General features: G+C 38.0%; 2 protein-coding genes across 4 annotated transcripts in view; one reads left to right on the top strand and one right to left on the bottom strand.

The window, feature by feature from the left end:
* Positions 1-22454, bottom strand: part of LOC142239163 (uncharacterized) — a 288432-nt gene that overhangs the window by 113395 nt on the left and 152583 nt on the right. The window lies entirely within an intron of this gene.
* On the top strand, positions 17616-21751 carry LOC142237718 (myeloid differentiation primary response protein MyD88-like). Its single transcript, XM_075309114.1, has 3 exons — positions 17616-17648; positions 21201-21482; positions 21536-21751. Exons 1-3 carry the CDS (start codon positions 17616-17618, stop codon positions 21749-21751), a joined length of 531 nt encoding a protein of 176 aa, XP_075165229.1.

The raw sequence follows: 22454 nt of genomic DNA on the forward strand, positions 1-22454 counted from the left end.
GAGCGGAGCGGTTTTTCATTTGGAAACCGCTCCGCTCCCGCTCCGCTCCGGATTTTAGAAATGTCGCTCCCGCTCCGGCAAAAAAGGGCTTGCTCCGCTCCGCTCCACGCTCCGCTCCACGCTCCGCTCCACGCTCCGCTCCGGATCCCTGGCTAGGACATTGTTCGCTCCACGAGCACCCTCCTTAGCCAGCACATCCGCTTCCTCATTTCCTATTATCCCATAGTGCCCAGGTACCCAGCACAGAGTTTATATTATGCTGTTCAGTGAGAACCTTGAGTTCTCGACGACAGCGGCTGACTACCCTAGACCTTATGTCAGTACTGCACAATGCCTTTATAGCTGCCTGACTGTCGATGAAGAAGCTGATATCGCTTCTGTATAACGGCCTCATCAACAGCGATTCAGCAGCCTTCGTGATCGCATAAATCTCAGCCTGAAAAATACTGCAATCACTATCCAGCGTGTAAGACTCCCTTATACCTAGTTCACTACAATAGATTCCGCTGCCCGTTCCTTCCTCCATCTTCGATCCGTCCGTATACATGTTCAGGGTTCCGAAGGGTATCTTCCTGTCTTCCCACTCTTCCATACGTGGTATAATGTACGTCGGTTTGTGATGATAAATATGCTCCGTGGCCATATGGTCCGTCTCTCTATACCGCTCGTCCAAAATTTCAGTATGCCTGCAGGTTGTCCTCTCCAGCGTGTTCAAGCTCCTCAGTCTCAGAAGTGTCAGTTCAGCTATTTTCCTTACGTGTAAATCGAGTGGGATAAATCCCATCATTACCTCCAGAGCAGCAGTGGCTGTGGTCCTCATGGCACCTGTCATATAGATGAGGGCAGTCCTATTTATCCTGTTTATTCTCGATATATGATTTTGGTGTTTCACGATTGTCCACCAAACATGACAGCCATATGTGGCCACAGGTCTTACAACCGTGGTATAAATCCAGGCAAAAAGAGAAGGCCTCATTCCCCATCTCTGCCCGACCAATTTTTGACACGGGTATAGTGCCGCATAGGCCCTCTTAATGCGATCGGCAGTATTATCCATCCAGTTCAGCCTGGAGTCCAAAATAACTCCTAGGTACCTTGCTGATTTCGAGATCGTCAACTCTATGTTCTGGAATACAGGAGACTTGTACCCGATAACCTTTCTCCTCCTGGTGAACAATACCAACTCCGTCTTACTAGGGTTCACCCCTAAACCGCATTCTAGAGTCCATTCCGAGAGATACTGCAAAGACTCACTCAGCACATCCGCAATAGAGTCGAGGAATTTCCCCGATACCATAATCACAATGTCATCCGCGTATGCCACTACCTTGATACCCTTACTAGTCAGTCCAAGCAATACCTCGTTCACCACCAATAGCCACAGCAAAGGTGATATAACTCCTCCCTGTGGCAGTCCTCTAGTGGTCCTAGCCCTCCTTGTGGAGCCCGCTAGCTCGACCACCATGTCCCTGCTTAGCAACATCAACTCGATCCACTTTATAACGAATTTCTCAACACTATACCTCTCTAATGCATGTACCACCTTATCAATTTTTGTATAATTAAAAGCACCTTCAATGTCCAGAAACGCCGCCAATGTATAGTCGCCATAAGTCATGGATCTCTCTATGTGATGCACCACTGAGTGCAGGGCAGATTCTACAGATCTGCCCTTAATATAGGCATGCTGACAGGTTGATAGTTTCCTGTCTAACTGGTTCCTTATATGTTCATCCAGTATCCTCTCCATCGTTTTTAACAAGAAGGATGATAAGCTTATTGGTCTAAAATCATTCGCCGTACCATGTGATAACTTCCCCGCATTAGGAATGAAGATTACCTTAACCTTCCGCCAGGGCTTTGGTATATATCCAAGACGCAATGAGGCCCTCATCAACTCCACATAGGATTCACCCAAGAGATCGAAAGATTCCTGAAGCATACATGGGTATACCCCGTCCAAGCCTGGAGATTTATATGGACCGAAGCTGTCAATCGCCCATTTAACGCTGTCCATGGTCACAAAATCATTGGAATAAAAACATATTGGAATATTGAATCGGAGTACACTATTGAAGACAACGTTTTGTTATCGAGTTGGGGTACCTAAAACCTTACAAGGGCAAGTGCTACGAGAGCTCCATTCAACCCATGTCGGGATTACAAAAATGAAACAATTGGCACGTCGTTATGTGTATTGGAAGAATATCTACAAAGACATAGAATACTTGGTGCGCTCTTGTATGTCATGTGCGAAAATTAGGAATTCCCCTCTGAAAGCTGAAGTGCACCCTTGGGATGAGCCAACTTTTAATTGGCAAAGGGTCCACATCGACTACGCGGGACCGATTCAAGGCAATCATTTTCTGGTAATTGTGGACGAAAATCGAAATGGGCTGAAAACGGAATAACTAGATCCGCACCAACGTCTGCGTCGACGATAAAAATTTTGGAAGAAATATTTTCAAGGAATGGAATCCCGGTTATCTTGGTTTCGGACAATGCGTCAATATTCACTGGTCCTCACCAGTGAAAATTGGCGCCTTCTCCTTTTTCTTTAAAAAATATTCAATTTTCCAAAAGTTTATCGCTCCGGGCCATCCAGCCACTAATGGGCTGGCAGAGAGAAATGTGCAACCAGATGTCTTACAAAAGTGTTAGGAAGCTTAAAGTCGGCGATAGAGTGCAAGTTCGAATTTATAAAAATAATAAAAACAGTTGGGAATTTGGGTTAATATTAGAAAAACTCGGCGAATTACATTACATCATTAAGCTCGACAGTGGATATGTATTGAAAAGACAACAATATGTCAGCATTGAGCCAGAGTCAAGTGCCATCCTCTAGACAGGATAACATATTGGATAATTTAGTATGGATGGGAAATTCATAACATCAAACATCAGTGCACGAACCAGACGATTCAAATCAGAGCCAAGCTATTGAGCCACAATGTCAAGAAGAACGTACAATGCAAACTCAATCAGATATTGTTGAGCAATCGACGGTACACACGGCAGCTACATCATCTGCAACTGATTTAGTTCGCCGGATTTCAAAGAGATCTAGGAAGATGCCAACATATTTAAAAGACTACATTGTACCCAATCAAGTTCCAAATACTTCTAAAGAACCACCATTGCACACGTCGGGAGCACTAACCACCACCGATTCGGCTAGTCGAGTATCAACTAGACTCCGGAAAATACCCACACATTTCAAAAACTATGTTGTAGAATCTGTTTAATATTTTTAATATTACTCTATAAATCGTATATTAATAACTATTACAATGTTTAAATAAGTGGGGGAGAATTGTAGTGTCATGAATTGAATTCCCTATTTAATAACTGCATTTATTTACATTTCCCCTTTAGTAATATAGAATATATTTTCAATACAATTCCAATATAATGTTATGCGTGTACGTGTAAATAATTATGTATTTCCAATATGTATCAATATTCTCATTATAAATAAGAATCTCAGTGAATAAACGGTACAGTAAAAGAATAACCTTCAAAATAGCAAGCGTTTCAATTGCCTCGGTTACAACATTTTGTGTAATATAATAAGTTTTTGAAATAAAGTACTTTGTTGAAAATTATACTGACAAACAGTTTATTTGAAATCAATTTCTTAATTTGGGTTTCCCGAAAAATTGTAAATTTTTCCGAATAGCAGGAATATTTTGATTGAGCGTGAGTGCATTCATCCCTCAGCGTAGTAATAATAAACTAAAATTCGATGCAATACATGAACCAATTTATAAGAAAATCATGAACTTAAAAAATCAAAAATCAAAAAAATCTTATCATTTTTACTATAGTTTAATTCATTTCTCGTAAATAATATTTCAATTTTTTCGGTGTAGTAGTTTTCGTTAATATGTTTTTTAAAGATTCTGATGGAGAAACAAATCAGAAAAAAACTTATAAATTCAAATTTGTCTCCAAGTATCATGTATTCAAAACTTAAATGATCATAATTGTATCCATGCTTCAATTCTTTTCTTATTTGACTCGGAAAGATGCCAAAGTATTAATGTAAAGATAACATTTTTATTGAACCACTTAACTTATCACAGATCCAATTATAAACGATTATTCGTCATCTTAATACCTTTCATTTAAGTACCAACAACGATATAATCGAACATTTCTAACTCGAGATATAATTTGTTTAGTGAAAAATGAGCGAAAAACTGAATATAACGGGATATCTCAAAAAATGTTCCATAAAAAAATTTAAAAAAAAAAAAACAATTCTCGAATTCAGCAGATCAAAATACATAAGAAAAGTTGCCTCCCATCAAGTGTGCATGAAATTTCTTTTTTTTTGTAAACTAGTGTTATTAATCACTGCCTTCATTTGAAATTTTTGAGTTGAAAATTTCAGCGCGTTGGTTGGGGTGGAAAAATTTCCTAGCTCCGCCACACAGAAACAAGCACTTCCAAAAACGTCCTCCAAAAGATGTTCTTTATTTTCACTACACAGGAAGTTCTTTTGGTTCAATTTTTTATATCTCGCTTTTTTATATTTTTAATGGGTAATTTCAAATTTCTTTGTTTCAAATAGCAATTAACATAATAAAACGGTATAAATTATTTTGATTTTCATATTTTCGCATATTTTTAATTCTAGAAAATATGCGAATTTTTGAAAATACTTGAGGTGGTCAAACGTTTCAGACAAGCGTTACAATTCATTAAAAATCGTAAAAATATTTATTTATTTTTTATTCAGTCATCAATCATCAAAACATACCGGCTAGACCTAGAGCACATGCGTGGACCCTCCTGACCCTGAATCTATTTTAAATAGACTGAAACAATGCAATCGAGATTTTCCAACAGCTGATTGGAAGGTTGGCCGTTTGGATGAAGTGGACCAAGACGGCATGTAGTGTTTATATTGAACACTCAGTCTTTGCCACATCTAGCAAAGTCTCAGGGCCGTGTATGTTATGGCTTTCATTATATACAAATGAAGGTATATAAAAACGATCAGCTAAAGGATTCGGAAATTGACAAGCCTCTGTCTGAATCAGAAATAAGCGGATCCTCTTGAGAAGTCGAGGGCGATACCAAAGATGCAGACTTGGATAGACACCGTATGCGAGAGGACGTTTCTACTGCCTCAAAACTCACCAAACTTGAACCTATGGTTATTGCGAGAGTCACCGAGATCTCTGAAGAGGACATTCGTGATGACTCGATTGAAACCGCTGATGTGACGGTTGTTGAAAATGTCGATGGCCCTACGGATCCTCCAGATAAATATTCACCATTGTAAGGCTGCATGTGCTGCCTTAAAAGTTCTCCTGATGGAAGGGGACATAGATATAGTTCTTATTCAATAACCATATGTTTATAGAAACAAAATATGTGAATTAAGTACTCCGGGGTTCAAACTATTGCAATATACTGGTAATGATGTAAATCGAGCCTGTAAAATTGCTAAAAACAAGCTCAACTTGTTTCTGCTTCCTTCAATGTGCAATACAGACACTGTCGTTGCCAGTTTAGAAATAGCCAAATGCAAATATTGGGTATCTTCGGTCTACGTGGGACATGATAGGGAGATGCCTCCATGTGCCGTTAAAACCTTAGTTGAGGAGTCATTGAAAACAAAGACAAAACTCATTATGTGATGCGATGCAAATGCACATCATAGTATATGGCGAAGTGGTGACATTAATACAAGAGGAGAGTCACTCCTAGAGTTTATTTTGCGAACTAATTGGTAGTTTGCAATAAGGGAGATGCCCCAACCTTTGTTACTAAAAACAGGCAAGAGGTTTTGGACGTCACCTTGGCCTCGCAAGAACTGAATGAAATGATATCTGATTGACAGGTTTTAAGTGAACATAGCTTCTCAGATCATCGCTACATCAGTTTCAAATTTGATGTTCATACCACCAAGACCATATTTCCGCCAAATGTTAGGAAAGCTGACTGGAATAGGTATGGGGAATCGTTCAATATGATGATACCGGAAATACCAGAGACAAATATGAGCACTGTGCAAGTTATCGAACACGCAGTGGAGAGGATTACTAAGGCCTTCAACATTTCACTGAAAGCTGCATGCCCTATAGGGAAGCCAAGGGGGAAAAATCGACCACCATGGTGGTCTACGGAGTTAGGTAATATGAGAAAATCGTGCAGGAGGCTCTTTAACAAAGCAAAGTCCACCAGAGCTCCTGTGGATTGGGACGCTTACAAGAAGAATCTGAGAGGATACAAGCGAGAACTGAGAAAAGCTCAGCATAACTCTTGGAATGATTACTGCAGCAGCATTGAGAATACGTCCGAGGCTTCCAGACTGCGGAAGGTGCTAGCATCCACGCAGATGATGTGGTGACATACGCAGATGATGTGGCGCTAGCAGTCGGGGGAAAATTCCCATCAACAGTTAAAGATATTATACAGAGAGCCCTCCGGATGACTGAGAAATGGGCGAAAGATAATGGTCTTGGGGTAAATCCTGCAAAGACAGAACTAGTCATGTACTGCAAGGATCGCAAAACTCCCACGGTTAGGCCCATTTCCTTAGGGGGTATTGAAATTCCCTTTGGCGAGTGTGCAAAATACCTTTGCGTTATTATGGACAGGAAGCTGAACTTTAAGCTTAATATTGAAGAAAGGGCGAGGAAACCAACGGTAGCTTTATACTCGTGCAAAAAGGCAATAGGAAAAAAGTGGGGACTAAAACCAAAAATTGTTCATTGGCTATACACGGCAGCGGTTAGACCTATAATGCTAACAGGGTGGCTGATAAGTCCCCGGTCTGACACATAGATGGCGTCGCTAGTATTAAATGCATATTATTTTTATATAGTACCAACCTTCAAATGATTCGTGTCAAAATATGACGTCTGTAAGTCAATTAGTTTGTGAGATAGAGCGTCTTTTGTGAAGCAACTTTTGTTATTGTGAAAAAAATGAAAAAAAAGGAATTTCGTGTTTTGATAAAATATTGTTTTCTGAAGGGAAAAAATGCGGTGGAAGCAAAAACTTGGCTTGATAATGAGTTTCCGGACTCTACCTCAGGGAAATCAACAATAATTGATTGGTATGGAAAATTCAAGCGTGACGAAATGAGCACGGAGGACGGTGAACGCAGTGGACGCCCGAAAGAGGTGGTTACCGACGAAAACATCTAAAAAATCCACAAAATGATTTTGAATGACCGTAAAATGAAGTTGATCGAGATAGCAGAGGCCTTAAAGATATCAAAGGAACGTGTTGGTCATATCATTCATCAATATTTGCATATGCGGAAGCTCTGTGCAAAATGGGTGCCGCGCGAGCTCACATTTGACCAAAAACAACAACGTGTTGATGATTCTGAGCGGTATTTGCAGCTGTTAACTCGTAATACACCCGAGTTTTTCCGTCGATATGTGACAATGGATGAAACATGGCTCCATCACTACACTCCTGAGTCGAATCGACAGTCGGCTGAATGGACAGCGACCGGTGAACCGTCTCCGAAGCGTGGAAAGACTTAAAAGTCCGCTGGCAAAGTAATGGCCTCTGTTTTTTGGGATGCGCATGGAAAAATTTTTATTGATTATCTTGAGAAGGGAAAAACCATCAACAGTGACTATTATATGGCGTTATTGGAGCGTTTGAAGGTCGAAATCGCGGCAAAACGGACCCATATGAAGAAGGAAAATGTGGTGTTCCACCAAGACAACGCACCGTGCCACAAGTTATTGAGAACGATGGCAAAAATTCATGAATTGGGCTTCGAATTACTTCCCCACCCACCGCATTCTCCAGATCTGGCCCCCAGCGACTTTTTCTTGTTCTCAGACCTCAAAAGGATGCTCGCTGGGGAAAAAATTTGGCTGCAGTGAAGAGGTGATCGCCGAAACTGAGGCCTATTTTGAGGCAAAACCGAAGGAGTACTACCAAAATGGTATCATAAAATTGGAAGGTTGTTATAATCGTTGTATCGTTCTTGAAGGGAACTATGTTGAATAATAAAAAAGAATTTTGACAAAAAAAATGTGTTTTTCTTTGTTAGACCGGGAACTTATCAGTCAACCTGTTATATGGTGTTGTAGTCTGGTGGCCGGCACTTCACCAGCCGACAAGTTTAGACAAAGTTGAGCGTATGGCGTGCTTGTGTATCTTTGGTGTATTCAGCAAGACAGGAACAAATTCCCTTAATGTCATACTGCATCTATTGCCTTTAGACATTTGGCCAAACAGTCAGCTGCATCAACGGCTGTGCGGTTGCGCAAGCTATCGCTGTGGTCGGAAAAAAGTTACGGTCACAGTTCGGTCCTCAAAATAATGCCAGATGTGCCTAACGTAGTGGATTACACTTTGGCGAAACCACTTTTCGACAAAAAGTTTGAGACTATAATTCCCAACAGTGAGGCGTGGACCCCGGGGAATAAAAGATATATAGATTTCTACACTGATGGCTCCAAATTGGATGGACAATTGGGTTTCGGAGTATATTCTAAAGATCTGGAACTTGGAATAGCGAAAAGATTACCTGATCACTGTAGTGTTTTTCAGGCTGAAATATCGACAATAAGAGAGGTGGTGAATTGGCTGAGAAGTAATGCTCCAAGCAATATTGGCATTAGTATATACTCAGACAGTCAACCTGCAATAAAATCCTTGGACTCTGTGTTCCTTAACTCGAAAACGGCCATCGACCGCCGCAAATATCTCAATGAGATGGCTGAGCAGCACAATATTCACCTAATATGGGTGCCTGGCCATAGGAACATACCGGGGAACTGCGAAGCAGATGAGCGGTACTTTCTATGTGGTGCCCATATGTAATAGTACTTTAAATGCCTATTAACATATACATGTATTGTAGTAAAAAATATATGTGTTGAATATGTTATATGAAACAAAAGCTTAAAAACTAATAAGTATTTCAAATTATTTATAATTTGGAGGACTCCCCAGCCACATGAAATTCATACAAAATATATACAAAAAATAGATTAGTGGTCCCATGATGCCAGCAAATCATGATAATAAAACTACTCGACACTATCAAAATAATGCAAAATCTTCTTTCTAAAGTCATTAGGGAGTTGATTACAACACGAAAAGCATAGATTCGAATCTAGGGTAATAAGACAAAAGGTGTGCAAAAATCATTTTTCATATATGAGATGTGATCAATAAACGCCAAGAAATAATATAGGACCAAAAACTGACCTGATCTTATTTCCCAGATCTACTTACCTTAATCGAAACATATTGAGATCTTTCAAAAAGGAATAAACAAGTTTACATGCAGTACGAAAAATTTGAATTTCCGATGAAGTTTCTCAATAGGAATAGTATATTTTATGGAATCAAAAGCCTTAGTCAGATTTAAAGAAACTAGGATCCTACGCCTTATTTTGTTTGTAATTGAAACTACGCCTTATTTCGTCTGTAATCGAGCCAAGGTTGTACTATAATTCTTACGAAAAGCAAATTGATTGGAATGGAAGAGCGAATAATTATTGACATGTTCTAAGATTCGACTTCACTGCGTCCATCTTTAGGAATTGGGACAATACCTGCCAATTTCCAATCATATTCCCTAAAGACTCTGTAACGAAGATTCGTTGAAACGTACAGATAAACTCCACCACAAACTCCACAGAGAGCTATAATTTCTTATTAGATTGCAGCTTTGACCCGATAAAGAGCTGGAAAAATATTAACCTTAAACCATGTTTCCGTGATACCAACGATATCAAGGCCTGAATCAAAGAAGGTATTTCTAAACTCTTCTAGTTTCGTGCTTGAGGGAGAAGGACAAAGGCTTTGAGCATTTATATTCGCAATATTCAAATTGTAAGATTAGTTAGGCGTACATTTCTTTAGTATGCGGTTATCATTGCACACAAAAAATTGTCACCGAAATTTTTTCAATTAAATACTTAATTGCGTTTGGAAACGGATTCAATTAATATGTTAATTGATTCAATTAATTATTTAATCAAATTCGAATAAAAACCAAATTGAAAAATGATTGACATTTGTTACGTTTCCAATTAATATATTAATTGGTTCAATTAATTTGTTAACCAATTCGGAAATAATTTTTAATTACAAACGTGATTGAAATTTTGTCCGTTCCAAATTAAACATGTGATTGATTCAATCACCGTTATGGTTGAAATTGAATTGTTTTGAACGATGGAGAGAAAGAGCGAAAAGAGAACAAGAGAATGTGTATTTTTTAAACAACACGTGATGTAGAGATCAGTCTGTGGAATTAACTCGTAACGAACGGTTGGGTTTTTGTTTTTCTCGTAAATTGAAAAACATGATTGGCGACATTCTGTCTGCTGCTTTCGAAATGTGTGCATAAATATTTTGAACAGAATAACAAGTCATACAAAAGGTTTGAAATAAATAAAGTGTTTAACAACAAATGGCAATGCGGTAAAGGACTGAAAAATATATGACAGAAACCATTTTGAATTATTTTTTTAATTCTTATAAAATATTTGCTGTTTTCTTGACATTTTTCAAAAAAGAATAACAATTGTGGGCACAGTTACCCTTTAACTGTCCACGCGGTAGTAAAATTCACCACCTCGCACACAATTTACATGTATTATAAATAAGACGGATGAAATAAAGTGCGTATTAATTTTTGTAAATACATACAATATTTTCATATTAATTGATATTTCATATTAATTGATAATGCCAATAACATATACCCTTGTTTTCTTAAGTTGTATAGTACATAATTTATATTGCAAAATTACAACATTGAATAAATCCATGCCATGGTGTAGGGTATAGAGTGTTGGATTACAAAACGACAGGTCTGCGTTCGATTCCTCCTGGCGTCATCGATATTTTCAAAGTACAAATTTTGCCATAAATATAAAGGGAGAGAAAGGGGTAGAAAAAGACTGAGAATAAAATCTATAAATAGATATGAGAGCAGCAAACTCACTCGCACTTTTTGAGTATATTTATGTTAAAGCTATTATTTTTGAAGAGCTGGTATGCTTGCGACGAAGTACATTTTTTTTCGACTGTTGGTATGCTTGCACCGAAGTACTTTCCTCCAATGTCATGCCCGTGTAACAGTATTACTGCTGATATATGTACGAAGAAGTTGTTACCTAATTTGTATAATTTGTATAATTTGTCGAACTGAACGGACGTGTTTTCTAATATCGGAGTATTTCATCGTATTAAGTACTTATTATGAATTTCACGTGTGGTGGAAATAATAAGCCACCATGCAACGAAATTCAAAGTCATGCACTGGGTTGCTAACTTCAGGGCCCAGTGGACGGGTAAAGACTGAAGTTATAAATTTGGGCAGCGACCAAGAGTCAGGCCCAATTAGTCGACCTGTAGACGGGTCGACTGGCGGTGACACATTGGCAAGTCGAACCTTTTCTAAGCTGACGACATCAAAAGGAGGCAACCCCTCTCGAAAGAGATTCAAGGAACGAAGAAATGCTTTGTTTATCCTAAAGAAATTAGGATCAGTCGACCCAAGCACGTTGTCGGCTCAGCAAAGCGATTCCTTAAAATGGGCTCAAGGAATTCTTGAGGCTGGAAAAAGGGAACGATCACCGTCTGCTAAAAACAGCAGTCGATGTCTGCTGTTATATTTTTGTACTTCAGGGCGTAATGAACAACAATTTATAAAATTTTTAGGTTATACAATTTTCCCCAAAGCCTATTTAAGAACCAAAAGTAGTTTTTGGTATATTTTTGCACTGTAATATACTTACAAGCTCCTAAATGCGATCAGCAAACATTTTGTTTGCTGTTATGCCTCAATTCGATAAATATTCAGATTTTTGGTCAAATACTATAGATATTCATAAAATATTGTGTTAATTATGTTAGGATAGCTGACATTTTTATTTGTTTTAGCCAAAATAAAACATGTTTTAGTGTAATCTAGCTTCAAAAATAGCAGGAAATGTTTGCTATTTCAGCAAACAATGACTGCTGTCCCTTTTACAGCAGACTTTCTGCTGTTTTAGCATACTTTTCTGCTGTTCCTGCTAACAAATTTCTTTGGGTGTAGAGGAAAGCCAAGGGGAACAAAATCGGCCGCCATGGTGGACTACAGAGTTAAGTAATATGAGGAAATCCTGCAGGAAGCTCTTTAATAAAGCAAAGTCCACAAGAGTTCAGGGGGATTGGGACACTTACAAGATGAATCTGAGAGCATATAAACGAGAACTGATAAGGTCTCAACAAAACTCTTGGGATGATTACTGTAGCAGTATTGAGAATACGTCAGAGGCTTCCAGACTACGGAAGGTACTAGCATCCACTAACACCGCTCCAGGTTTCATTAAAACATCGGAGGGAAATTGCACAAAGTCCAGTGAGGAGACGTTGAAGGTACTTTTGGACACACTTCCCTGGAAAGCAGACGGTTGAACCATGTTCTGGCGGTGTAACAGAGGCTCAGCGGTCATTTCCTATCGAGGAAATAGTGTCGGAATCTAGAATAAAATGGGCTTTAAATAGCTTTGGACCATTCAAATCCCCCGGACCTGATGGAATTACTCCGGCGGAATTACAAGCAGTGGCTGAAAGAATTATCCCCTGGTGGACGGTGATATATAAACGATGTGTAAACTTAGCATATATTCCAGAAAAGTGGAGAGAAACAAAAGTCGTCTTCATACCTAAAGCAGGAAAGGCCTCTTACTCGAGTGCGAAGGATTGCCGACTAATCAGCTTATCCATTCCTACTTAAGACCCTGGAGAGGAGGTAGACATGTATCTTTGAACTAGCGTGGATTCAAGTTTGCTCTCGAAACGACAGCATGCATACTCGAAGGGCAGGTCTACTGAGACCGCATTACATGTACTAGTCAGCTTTATTGAAAGCTCACTATCTGTCAAAGAATAAACAATCGTGGCGTTTCTTGACATCGAAGGGGCGTTCAATAATGTCCATCCGAGCTCGATATCAAGTGGACTGACAACTCTGAATGTTGATCCAGGTATACTTAGGCTGTTAGACGAACTTCTAATAAAGAGACGTATTTCAACCACACTAGGACAAGCAAACATACAAAGGTATGTGAACAGAGGCACTCCCCAAGGAGGAGTTCTATCACCTCTTCTTTGGAATGTTGCTATAAACAACCTTCTGGATAAAAGTGGAGGCATACGCAGATGATGTGGCGCTAGCAGTCAGGGGAAAATCAGAGATACTATTTATACAGAGAGCTCTACGGATGACTGAGAAATGGGCGAAAGATAATGGTCTTGGGGTAAGTCCAGCAAAGACAGAACTAGTCATGTACTGCAAAGATCGCAAAACTCCCACGGTTAGGCCCATTTCCTTAGGGGGTATTGAAATTCCCTTTGGTGAGTGTGCAAAATACCTTGGCGTTATTTTGGACTGGAAGTTGAATTTTAGGCTTAATATTGAAGAAGGGAGAGAACAGCCACTGTAGCTTTGTACTCTTACAAAAAGGCAATAGGGAAAAAGTGGGGACTAAAACCAAAAATTGTGCATTGTCTATATACGGCAGTGGTTAGACCTATAATGCTATATGGTGTTGTAGTCTGGCGGCCGGCACTTCACCAGTCGACACGTTTAGACAAAGTTCAGCGTATGGCGTGCTTGTGTATCTCAGGTGTATTCAGCAAGACAGGAACAAATTCCCTTAATGTCATACTGCATCTATTGCCTGTAGACATTTTGGCCAAACAGTCAGCTGCAACAACGGCTGTGCGGTTGCGCAAGCTATCGCTGTGGTCGGAAAAAAGTTAATGTCACAGTTCGGTCTTCAAAATAATGCCAGATGTGCCTAACGTAGTGGATTACACTCTGGCGAAACCACGTTTCGACAAAAAGTTTGAGTCTCTAATTCCCAACAGTGAAGCGTGGACCCCAGGGAATAAAAGATATATAGATTTCTACACTGATGGATCCAAATTGGATGGCTCCAATTTGGTTTCGGAGTATATTCTAAAGATCTGGAACTTGGAATAGCGAAAAGATTACCTGATCACTGTAGTGTTTTTCAGGCTGAAATATCGACAATAAGAGAGGTGGTGAATTGGCTGAGAAGTAATGTTTCAACAAATATTGGCATTAATATATACTCGACAGTCAACCTGCAATAAAATCCTTGGACTCTGTGTTCCTTAACTCGAAAACGGCCATAGACTGCCGCAAATCTCAACGAGATGGCTGAGCAGTACAATATTCACCTAATATGGGTGCCTGTCCATAGGAACATTCCGGGGAACTGCGAAGCAGATGTGTTAGCAAGGCTAGGAACTACATTACATATTCCAGGGGAACTACAATCTGTTGGTATGCCTCTGGCTATCTGCAAGCTCTTAGTGCGTGAGAAGGCTGTTATGATGGCCAATATTCAATGGGAAAATTGCAAGGGTTGTAACGACACCAAGCAAATATGGCCCCATTTAAACTTAAACCGCACACTAGATTGCTAGTGTTCTCAAGGCGTCAGATAGCACTCCTGATATCTGCTATAACAGGACGCTGCCTGATATGCGAATTTGCTAAAACTATATGTTAGGTGCGACGTATAATGACTATTGTATAAGCTATCATGATGTGGAGGAAAATGAATCAATTAAACACCTCTTGTGTGAGTGTCCTGCTTTTGGTGTAAGGCGTAAGCGCATATAGCTTTAGATTACTGGCGGACCTGGAAAACGTTAACTTAAGCAGTTTGTTAATGTTTTTGGAGCAATCTGGTTGGATCAACAAAAGTAAATAATAGAGAAGGTTAAGTGGTTAAAACTAGAAGTGTCCATATGTAATAGGTACTTTTAGTTAAATGTGGTATCACAATGGACTGAATAGTCTAAGTGAGCCTGAATCTTTATCGGACTGCCACTTTAACCTAACCTAACCTACCTCATTTGTCGTAGGCATACTTGTTCTCATACCTGTTAATAGGACTTTTTGCTGGGAAAGACTACAACGGCAAAAGAAGATTATAATTCTGCAACCTGGAACTAAGAATACAGTATGATATTCTATGCAGGTAATTGTTAACAAAATTAACTTTTAATTAAAAAAATAAGATCTAATTATTCTATTTACTTTCAGAAAAACTAATTTAGCTACAGACTATTGATTTATTGGAAATCTAGGCGCATCTACACTGAAAAAACAGTGAACCCTTTTCCATTGCAAAATGAACTAAACTGTAGTAATATTGACCATGATTTAGCCCTTAAGATTTTTTCAACTTGTCTAGTTTATAATTCTCTTACATTTTAGTTCATCTATAACATTGTATTTTAGTTAATTTTTACAACACCATAAGATGTATATACCCCTATCAAGTTAAAAAGTCAGTATTATTTTGGTTTACTTGCTTATTTTTTGGGAAACCCGATAATAAAATTTGCGTAACAGTCTCTTTAAAATGTCGACAACTAAACTATTTTTAAATCAATCATTCCACAGTACAAAGAAATTAAATAATTAAAAGAACAACAAACCGTTTTACTATTATGAAAATTTTCATACATTAAAATTAAACTTTCTTTAAGCAAAAGTACTTTATTATAAAAACTTATGATGAAAGTTCTTAATACAATGTTTTTTGTGAATAAAAATTATGAACACGTGGAACAGAGAGTAGTTCCTTTGAACTTGCTGTTTGGACATTTTGACTTATCCTTTTTTATTCATCGTAGGTATTTTTTTTCACATATCTTGCTGGAAAAAATGAAAGCAATAATGAAAATTGTTAAAAATTAACACCATGTAATGAAATATTCTTTTTTAATTCTTCATTTTTGCTTGTAACTTACCATATTTGGGGGCATTTTATCAAATGGTGTAAGGAATTCAACTTTACTTTTGAAAACGTATCTCATAAAATTTGTACTCATAAAACTGTGTTGTTATCGATGTGAAGGATATAATAAAATAAATATTCTAGTTGAAACACTCAAAAAAAAGTGAACCCAATATTTGACTAAAGCTGATTTAATTCAATTTAAGTTCATGGAATTTTTACGTTTTAAGAAAGTTTCCATGACGTTAATAATTTTTTGCGTACGTTAGCTAAAATAACTAAAATAGAGGAAAAAATTATACACAAATGAAGCATAAAGATTAACAAAATTCGGGTATCCCACAAAATCGTTCAGAATTTCTTAAAATTTGTAAATTTTAGCAGTAATGAGCCCATCATGAACTTCGTATGGTACTAAAGACTTTTTTGCAATTTTTAACTCCAATTTTTCCTTCAAACTTCGAAATTTTCTTTAAATAGTAAAAAAAAATTAGTTATGTCTAATAAATTTTCTTGAATTTATCGAAAATTATTTACTTAGTTTTGTGAAATCGGCGTGACACCTCCGTTTCTAATACAGATTAGTTAAAATTTTCTCAAATTAATATATTTTTTCTAAAACTAACTAAAATTTTCTTTCCTGCTGGGTTCACTGTTTTTTCAGTGAAGAAAGCCAAAGTTTTAATATAAAACGTATCAATTCTCTATTAAATTGTACGCTGAGGGGACAACTTTTTATATTTAAATATATTTAAATAAATAAATTTACATTAAATAAAATTATTAAATAGGTTTCAAAAAAATCTAATGAAAAAAATAATAATATGCATAAAAAACCAAATATTCTGGTTAACCCTAGACAGTCATCATTCGTCAAAATGACGACACATAATTTCATTTTCGATTTAAAATGCATTTTAGTCTATTGGGAAATGGTAAATTTAAGTTATAATAATTCGACCGTTTTATGAATTTTTGTTTTATACTAATTAAAACCAAATTGAATAAGAAAATAAATTCAAGTTTGGTTCACTTTTTCGCTCACGATGAAAATTATAGCGTCTAGAAATGAGCCGTAGTCAAAATGACGAAGGATGACGTTAATGTACAAAAAATAAGGATGACTGTCCAGGGTTAAAAGATAGTTAAAGAATCACTATTAAATTACAAGCAAAGGAGTATTAAACATTTTTCAAAATTTCTAAGGGGTTATTCTGAAATTAAATATTTGTTTTTTTTTACATTAAAAATATTACATTGGTTTCCAGAAAATTTGATTAAAGAAATACTATGATTGTTTCACGCACAGTGGTCCGCTAGCGCAGTTTTTGTGCTGTTCGAGTTGGTGCGTAATTTAATATCCGATTTATGTCCTGAAATTCTTGTTTTTAATTTGTTTTTGGATGTTCCTACATAGACTTTTTCGCATTTTTCCTTATTATTTCCTCCGCACGGTATTTCGTAAATCGTATTGTGTTTTTCCATAGTGGGGATCTTGCTTTTCATGTTGGAAAATATTTTTTAACAGTATTGTTTGACTTGTGTGCTAAATTGCATTGTTCTTTTTCAAAGATTTCGGAGTTTGTAATTCGTTCGGATAATTTGTTGACATATACCATTGACTTGTATAGTGTTTCCTCGTTTTTATTTCCGTTTTGTTTTTTCCCTCCGGTTTAAATTGCGATATTAAGTCGTTAATTAAATATTTTGGAAAATTATTGTTGTATAAAATATCTCTAATAATGGATTTGTTTTTAGAATGATATTCTTTGACACTTATGTTTAACACCCTATTTATAAGATTTTTCGCTGAAAAATAATTTATTATTCTCCCCGATGCTTTGGGCTTTTGGTACCAATCTAAGCCAAGTTCGTAATTTTCTTTCCTGATAAGCAGCGTGTCTAAATATGGATTTTCTCTACTTCTACCGTGAATTTTATGCTATTATGGAAGCCATTTAGTGTTGCCAAGATTTCCTGCATTGCACCTTCCCGAACCACAGCAAATATCGTCCACATATTTCGTCAAGATAATTGGTCTTGTCAAGTTTTTCATGCAGTTGTCCTGTAAATATTCCATAACTATATCAGCTACAATAGGTAAAGCGGATGATCCCATGGGATCATCCTCTCTTTTTTCTCTTCTATTCTCGACAATGCAAAATTTTAAAATTTTCATAAAGATATTCATTGTAATTTTAGTATGTCTTTCCAATTCTCGTCATCTACTTTCGATAATTTTTAAAGCTATGTTAACGCTTGGGAATAAGAACACAACGTCAAAAGATACCAATTTTTCATCCTCATCGATAGTCAAGTCCTTGGTCTTATTTTTAAATTGAAGAGAGTCATTTACGTTGTACTTTGAGTCCTGTGTTAGTATTTTCAAAAGGTTTCCAATGTGCTTGCAGAGATTGCTTGAAGTGTGGCTCCTCATTAGCAGTTCGTCTAGCAGCCTAAGTATACCTGGATCAACATTCAGAGTTGCCAGTCCATTTAATATCGAGCTCGGATGGACGTTATTGAATGTCCCCTCGATGTATAGAAACGCCACAATTGTGTATTCATTGACAGATAGTGAGCTTTCGATAAAGCTGACTAGTTCATGCAAAGCGGTCTCAGCAGACCTGCCCTTCGAGTATACATGCTGTCGTTTCGAGAGCAAACTTGAATCGACGCTAGTTGTAAGATAAATGTCTATCATCCTCTCTGATTGGTCGGAAATCCTTCGCGCTCGAGTGAAAATGTGTGTCCAATAGTACCTCCAGCGTCTCCTCACTGGACGTTGTCCAATTGCCCTCCGATCTTTTAATGAAACCTGGAGCGGAGTTAGTGGATGCTAGTACATTCCGTAGTCGGGAAGCCTCGGACGTATTCTCAATACTGCTGCAGTAAATATTCCAAGAGTTATGCTAAGCCTTTCTCAGTTCTCGCTTGTATCCTTTCAGATTCTTCTTGTAAGCGTCCCAATCCTCAGGAACTCTGGTGGACTTTGCTTTGTTAAAGAGCTTCCTGCAGGATTTCCTCTTATTACTTAACTCCGTAGACCACTATGGTGGTCGATTTTCCCCCCTTGGCTTCCCTCTAGGGCATGCAGCTTTCAGTGAGATGTTGAAGGCCTTAGTAATCCGCTCCACTGCGTGTTCGATATCTTGCACAGTGCTGATATGTGTCTTTGGTATTTCCGGTATCATCATATTGAACGGTTGCCTATACCTATGCCAATCAGCTTTCCTAACATTTGGCGGAAATATCGTCTTTGAAGTACGAACAGCCAATCTGAAACTGATGTAGCGATGATCTGAGAAGCTATGTTCCCTCAAAACTCAGATATCTTATCATTCAGTTCCGGAGAGGCCAATGTGACGTCCAACACCTCTTGCCTGTTTTTGGTGACGAAGGTTGGTGCATCTCCTTTATTACAAACTACCAGGTTAGTACGCAAAATAAACTCTATTAGCGACTCTCCCCTTGCATTAGTATAACTACTTTCCCAAATACTATGATGTGCATTTGCATCGCATCCCATAATGAGTTTTGTCTTTGTTTTCAGTGACTTCTCCACTAAGGTCTTAACGGCACATGGAGGCATCTCCCTATCATGTCCCATGTAGACTGGCTACGACAGTGTCTGCATTGCTCAATGAAGGAAGCAGAAACAAGTTTAGTTAGTTTTTAGCAATTATACATGCTAGATTTATATCTTTACCGGTATTATGCATAAGTTTGAAACCCGGAGTGCTTAATTCACAGATCTTGTCCTTATATAGGTATGGTTCTTGAATAAGAACTATGTCTCCTTTCATCAGGAGAACTTTTAAGGCAGCACAAGCGGCCTTACAATGGTGAAGATTTATCTGGAGGAACCGTAGAACCATCCAAATTTTCAACCACCGTCACATCAGCCGCTTCAATTGAGTAATCAAGTTCTTCCTCTTCACAGATCTCGTTGACTCTCGCAACAATCCGCGGTTCAGCTTTGGTGATGTTTGAGCCTGTAGGAACTTCCCGCATACGATGTTCGTCAATGTCGGCAGTTTTTATGTCTCCTTCGGCTTCGCAAGATGTTTTCACTTCTGACTCTACCGGAGGCTTGTCCGTTTCGGAATCCTTTGGCTGATCGCTTTTGTATACCTTCATATGGATATCATGAAAGCCATAACTTACACGTCCTTCGGTCTGGGCTACATGTGACAGCGACTCAATGATCAATATAAATACCGCATGTCGTCTTGGTCCGTCCACCTCATCCAAACGACCAACCTTCCAATCGGCGGTTGGAAGATCTGGGTTACATGCCTTTAGTCTGTTTATTATCGACTCAGGATCAGTAGGGTTTGCAGGTATCCATGCATGTGCTCTAGGTTTAGCCGGTAGGTCTTTTTTATCAACTAACTCCAAAGCGGTTCCTTACCAAACTTCACCAATTAGCATCAAAGCAGATTTAAAGCAATCCATAGACCTCTGGTCTGCAAATGCTATTAACTTATATCGTCCATGATACCATCCAGCATCTTGCCGTCGAGGACTTGGTTCGGGAAACTTTTTTCGCACCTCTGAGTAGACGCCAGACATCGCGTTCTCAATTTCCCCCCATTTTGGCTTTGGAACCATACCGTCTAATGCTCCTTTATTAATGATAGCCATCACAAGGCTGTCTTTTGCAACTGAGGCAAACGATCTTTGATCCCGTTTAGAGGATGGCAGTTCATCCGGTGGTCGTTCCCTTTTTCCAGCTTCAAGAATTCCTTGAGCCCACTTTAAGGAATCGCTTTGCTTAGCCGACAACGTGCTTGGTTCGACAGATCCTAATTTCTTTAGGATAAACAAAGCATTTCTGCGTTCATTGAATCCCTATCGTGAGGGATTACCTCTTTACCTTAGAAAAGGTTCGACTTGCCAAAGTGTCGCCACCTGTCGACCCGTCTACAGGTCGACTAATTGGGCCTGACTCTTGGTCACTACCCAAATTCATAACTTCAGTCGATACCCGTCCACTGGGCCCTGAAGTTAGCAACCCAGTGGATGCATTTCGCTGCATGGTGGCTTGATTTTCCACCACACGTGAAATTCGTAATAAGTACTTATTACGATGAAATAATCCGCTATTAAAAAACACGTCCGTTCAGTTCGACCGTTGAATAAAAAAACGTACCTTAGATAAGAGGTTTAGACTTCAGCAGATCTTTTTCTGTTATCCAAAAGACAGTTCATTAACGGTTTTGGCTCGATTGAAGAACCTCGTCGCTTAGACGTCCTTCGAAGTCTAACCATTGACTTTCACTAATGTATTAGTGACCAACGTTCTCAACGATCGCGTTACGAAGCGTTACTTTTTTATTTATCTTAGTATTTCCCTCTATCAATTTCCCCACCGAAGTATATAATATTGATTGAATTTAACACCACCAAATTATTTAGGTCCTTTTAATTTCTCTCATTCCAGTAGACGACTCAAAATTGTACCAGAGCAAAAGTCAGGATGTTGGAATATATTCCGGGCCCGGTGGGTGCACTGCCGATATAGACGAGGATTTTGGGCATGGTTCTGATCCTAATATTTTAACCACTGACGATGTTCTGCGTGTGAAAAAGGGATTACCACTCCAAAGATATGATGCTTTTGTTCTTTATGCCGATGCCGATTTAATGTACGTTACCGAAATGTTAACAAAATTGGAAGATACGGAATATAACTTTAAAGTAAGTTGCTTGTATTATCCTTAGCTAGCAATATACAGTACAGTTTTTTCTAGCTGTGTATAAAAGACCGTGATTTACTCGCTGGCGTAGCATTCAAACATGTTGCTTTGACAAAACTAATTGAGGAGCGCTGCAAGTACTTGATAGTGATATTAACAAATGCATTTCTAAGAAGTGCAGAGAATAAATTCTTCGTAGATTTTACCCAGGCACTGCAAATAGGTAAGTGTATATTTCATAAAGTTAATGGTACTAGTTACTACTTTTAGCTTTCTTTAAGAAAAGTTATTTTACACCCACAATTTTAGGGGCAACATTTTTCGAGTAAAAGTAGTAGTTGTTAGGTTGGCTTTGATACTCACCAAAATAATTGAAAATGTAAACAATCCAACTTACTTTCATTTACCAATCATTTGCCATATAACTCGCGTAATAATAGTTTTTTTTTTTTTTTTTTTTTTATTTATCATTTAAACATAAAACGATTGCTTATATATATGCACTACAACTAGTCTTTAATTTCAATAATAGTTAATTATAAATTATAAATAAAATCATGCTTGCTTCGATACCACACAGAAATTCCGTAGTTAAACTAACGCTAAATTTAACTTAATTTATTATTTTGCTCCATATTTTCCACAGCTTAAGAAAGTCTTACTTTTTTTAAGAATATATCGAACATTTTATGAACGTGGTATAAAGTTCAATAACCATACACATAAGTTCAATATTAACTAAAGCTAAAGAAAATTTTCGTACGATTCCCAAAAATAGTAAGAATGAACTACTGTTTAGTTAAAATGATTGGGTCTCTTGTTTCCAGTCTGGAAGCCTCGGACGTATTTTCAATATTGCTACAGTAATCAATCAAAGAGTTGTGCTGGGCCTTTCTCAGTTCGGGCTTATGTTCTTTCAGATTCATTTTGTAAGCGTTCCGATCCTCCGGAGCTCTGGTGAACATTGTCCTGT

The sequence above is a fragment of the Haematobia irritans genome, chromosome 5 (genome assembly GCF_050003625.1).
Source record: "Haematobia irritans isolate KBUSLIRL chromosome 5, ASM5000362v1, whole genome shotgun sequence".
Classification (NCBI taxonomy): domain Eukaryota; kingdom Metazoa; phylum Arthropoda; class Insecta; order Diptera; family Muscidae; genus Haematobia; species Haematobia irritans.